The sequence below is a fragment of the Ixodes scapularis genome, unplaced genomic scaffold (genome assembly GCF_016920785.2).
Source record: "Ixodes scapularis isolate PalLabHiFi unplaced genomic scaffold, ASM1692078v2 PGA_scaffold11__112_contigs__length_91849675, whole genome shotgun sequence".
In the NCBI taxonomy this organism is placed as follows: domain Eukaryota; kingdom Metazoa; phylum Arthropoda; class Arachnida; order Ixodida; family Ixodidae; genus Ixodes; species Ixodes scapularis.
Window position 1 is genome coordinate 88,022,141 of NW_024609837.1, and position 4,489 is coordinate 88,026,629.

Here is a 4,489-nt window from a genome sequence, read left to right on the forward strand (position 1 = left end):
GAGGAACAGCTGGTGGCAGCGTATCAACGTCTTTATTCGGTTGTGTTCCGCAACATATAGTTTTCTGAGCGGGGGGAGGATACTGATAGGGTGAGGGAAAGGGGGAGGAGGAACGACGGGGTACCGACTATCTCTGGTGTCGGCGAACGGAAGAAACGAAGCCAGCATGCGCGGGAGCGACAATGCAGAAATAAAAAGCTAGTGACAATACAACAATTTCTCTCCCCTTAATAGTGAAACCTATCTATTGGTTTACGAAGTCTTGTCGACCGCCGGGGGATCGCTGGTTGAGCTCCACCTGCGTCCGTCTTCGTGGTAGAGGATGGCGGCGTAGTCGGGTAATGTAGCTGCTGCTCCCTGTCGGGAGATAGCTGAGCGCTAGGCCCCACAGCCGCTTCGACGGCTTGGGAAGGCGATGCTCGACCTGAAGCCTCTGTAGCGTTTGATGCGCGGCTATCTGGCAGACTCTGCGGGCTTGCGTCGTGGCGGGGGCGTACTTGGTCGGTGTGCCGCCGAATAACCGCTGTGGGGGTTTCCACGGTCGCCATCCGGGCTCCTGTTGTGGTCTTGACGCGCCCGGGTGTCCATTTCTCACCGACGCCGTAATTGCGCACATAGACGGTGCTGTCCGGTTGTACCGCCCAGTCATTACGTCCCTGTGGTGGCTCTGCGACAGTTTGAGGAAAACATGCGTCTAAACGAGAACGTATCCGGTAACGCAGTAGCATCTCGGAAGGCGATTTCCCCGTGCGCTGAGGAGTCCTTCTATAATTGAATAGCAACCTCGACAGTTTGTCTTCCAATATCCCCTCTTTCATTTTACGAAGGCCATCTTTCACTGTTCGAAATGCCCTTTCGGCTGCTCCGTTCGACTGAGGGTGAAAAGGGGCTGTGCGGAGGTGAGTGATATGGTTTTTCTTTACGAATGTGGCAAATTCTTGGCTAGTGAACTGCGTTCCGTTTTCAGAAACTATTGTACGTGGCACGCCAAAATGGCTGAAAATGTTGCGTAGACAGCTGATCGTACTCGCTGTGGTAGCGTGCTTCGTGGGTACAGCTTCGATCCATTTGGAATGGCTGTCCACCACTACGAGTATCATCTTCCCAGCTAGCGGTCCTGCAGAATCTATGTGTAGCCGAGACGACTTCTCTAGGGTCTTTGGCCAAGGCACCGGGGGTGCTGCTGTCGGCATGGGCAAGTTCATTATGCAGTTGTGACAGTTAGCTGACAGTCTTTCGATGTCGCGGTCTAGTCCTGGCCACCAAAACAACGATCAGGCAACAGACTTCATAGCCGAGGAACCTTGGTGCGTTTCATGCAGTAGCTGCAGCATTCTCGACTGGGCTTTTACCGGTATGATCGCTCGATTACCCCAGTATACTAGTTCGTGTGCCACCGACAACTCCAGCTTGCGATCATAAAATGGCAGCAAAGAAGGCTCCAGTCCCTTCGTACTTTTAGGCCAGCCGCGCAATATGTAATGCTTGACACGAGCTAGGGTGGAATCGGCGGCCGTAAAATCTTTTAGCTCGCGCGATGTCACCACGCCGTCATTCAAGGTCTGCAAGGAGAGAACATACTCTGGGGGCTCACCGTCATCTTCCGGCTCCGTTGACAGCATCGGCAATCTGCTTAGGGCGTCCGAGTTCAGCAACTGCTTTCCTGGCACGTAGTGCAGCTTGTAACGGTAGCCACCCAGGTAAAGCGCCCAGCGTTGAATCCGGGCGGCGGGCATTGCCGGAGTCAGTCGGTCAGCTCTCAGGAGGCCCAGGAGTGGCTGGTGGTCGGTAACCAAGGTAAACTCTCGACCAAGGAGATAATCCCGAAACTTTGTCACACCAAACACGAGTGCGAGGGCCTCTCGCTCAAGCAGAGAATAGTTCCGTTCTGCTTGTGTTAATGTCCTAGAGCGGAACCCGATGGGCTTGTGAACGTTGCCCGAGGTGTGAAACAGGACTGCTCCCAAGCCATACGGCGATGCGTCGCATTCTAGCTTTAGCTGCTTAGCCGGGTCGAAATGCACCAGAACCTTCGCTTCCTTAAGCCGTTGCTTGGCCCTGTTGAAAGCAATTTCCTGTGGTTGTTTCCACTGCCATCGTGAATTTTTCTCCAATAGTCGATATAGCGGAGCGAGGAGAGTTGACATGCTTGGCAGAAACTTAGCATAAAACGTTAACATTCCCAGGAACGAACGGAGCTCACTGATGTTACGCGGGCTGGGTGCCTGTGTGATTGCGTCCACGTTTTTCTCAGTCGGGTGAAGGCCTTGCTTGTCTATGCGATGACCGAGATAAGTGACGGCAGGTTGACGAAAAGTGCACTTGTCATACCTCAGTTTAACACCGTGTTCGCGAAATCGCTCCAGCACACTTTTCAGTCACGCCCCGTTATCGTCCTTTTTTTCGGATACAAGCACGTCGTCAAGATAGGCTTGCACACCCGGCAGGCCCGCAAGTATCACGTCCACTTTTCTTTGAAAGATTGCAGGAGCAGAGGCAATGCCAAACGGAAGCCTATTATAACAAAACAAGCCCCTGTGAGTGTTGATAACACAAAGCTTCCGCGCGGCTTCATCCAATGGAACCTGATTATACGCGTCTCGTAAGTCCAAGGTGCTGAAACTTTCGCCACCATTTAAGCCTGCAAAATATCCTCAATAACAGGCAGCGGATATTGTTCAACTGCGCAGGCGGGGTTCAATGTGGCTTTGAAATCACAACAAATTCGTACATTGCCGTCTTTCTTAAGTACTGGGACTATGGGGGTTGCCCATTCCGAGTGTTTTACAGATGATAGCACACCGAGAGATACTAGCCGGTCAAGCTCTAACGACACCTTATCACGAAGCGCATAAGGGATGGGTCTCGCCTTACAGAACTTGGGGGAAACTCCGTCTTTCAGTTGCAGGCTGGCTGGAGGTCCCTTGATTACTCCCAGGTCCCTGGAGAAGACATCCTGGTAGTCACTAAAGATGTTGTTGACTGATGAGCTGCATTTTGGGTCTGGCGCTGTAGAGTCGTGTCCGGCCCACTGCAGAATAGACATCCCGGCATCCTTCAGCTTAGCAAGGAGGTCCCGGCCGCATAGGCATGGTCCCGAACAGTCCAGTACAGTCAGGGAGCAGTCGACGTCCACGCCTTTGTAGCACACATGGAGTTGAAGCTCACCCAACACTGGAATACGACCTGTGTAGCATGACAGCTTAACACGTGACGGCTTCAAGCACGGCCACACATTGCGATGTTTCTCAGAAATTTGCCGTGATATGACACAAACAGGAGATCCGGTGTAAACTTCCATTGGTAGATCTACTCCCCCCCACGTTAACGTGCGGCGAATCGGCGGTTCGAGAAAGTTCTTTCTTTCTGAAACTAAAGTCCAGATGTGCGTTTCATCACTGCCTTCCACGTCTGACGTAGCTTCAGCAACAGCCAAGGTCGTTGCGTGAGCCGCCTTAGTCACTTGGCTTTTGCGGGCAGCAGCGTTCCGACATTTCTTTGCCAAGTGACCATGCCGTCCACAACGGTAACAACGAGAGTTGGCCCAGCCACAGCTGTTCTCATCATGCTTTGTGCTCCCGCACCTGCCGCACTCTCGCGGGGCATCGCGCTTTACGTTAGCTTGTGCTGAAGAATGACGACGCGCTTGCACTTGCAGTAAAGCCGCTGGCTCCGAAGACATTTTTTTAGAGTCGTTCTCGGCTGTTTCCGCCGAAACCGCTTCGGCTTCGCTTGGCTTCTTCTAGTGTTAGTTCTCTTTTTGCAAGCAGCTGCTTTTGTAACGTACTTGAGCGTACCCCGCAAATGATTCTGTCCCTGAGCATGCGGTCCAACATGCTGCCAAAGTTGCAATTGTCTGCTATCCGACGTATTTCAACCAGAAACGCATGGACAGACTCGCCTTCCATTTGACAACGGTTGAAGAACTTGTAACTTTCCGTTATTTCGTATCGCTTCGGGTCGTAGTTCTCATTCAGGGCTTGTACAACTTGTTCATAAGTCAAAGAATTAGGCGTGCGGGGGGCTACTCTTCCTGCTAGTACTTGTACAGTCTTCGTGCTTAGTGCCGCCACTAGCAGCGCTCTTCTTTTAGCAGAGTCTGTGACGGTGTTAGCCTCAAAGTAGGCTTCGACCTTAATGAGATAAAGTTTCCACTTATCTTTGTCTTCGTCGAATTCTGGTAGTTGCAGGTGGGCCATAGCTGTCCTCGGGACGCTGCTGAGCTGTATGGCTGCCTCCGGGGCTTTTTGTCCGCTTGGGCGAGGTCCGGACTCGTCGCCACTGCTGCGTCGCATAAGCCACCGCGTGCGGCGAGAAGAAAATCGAGGAACAGCTGGTGGCAGCGTATCAACGTCTTTATTCGGTTGTGTTCCGCAATGTATAGTTTTCTGAGCGGGACGAGGATACTGATAGGGTGAGGGAAAGGGGGAGGAGGAACGACGGGGTACCGACTATCTCTGGTGTCGGCGAACGGAAGAAACGAAGCCAG

General features: G+C 52.6%; 1 protein-coding gene across 1 annotated transcript; it reads right to left on the bottom strand.

The window, feature by feature from the left end:
- Positions 1 to 252: 252 nt before the first annotated feature.
- LOC121048276 lies at positions 253 to 3,836 on the bottom strand. Its single transcript, XM_042289048.1, has 5 exons — positions 3,788 to 3,836; positions 2,845 to 3,186; positions 1,595 to 1,804; positions 480 to 667; positions 253 to 357 (listed from the first exon to the last, which is right to left on the bottom strand). The coding sequence occupies exons 1-5, from the start codon at positions 3,834 to 3,836 to the stop codon at positions 253 to 255; spliced, it is 894 nt and encodes a 297-aa protein (XP_042144982.1).
- Positions 3,837 to 4,489: the final 653 nt, after the last annotated feature.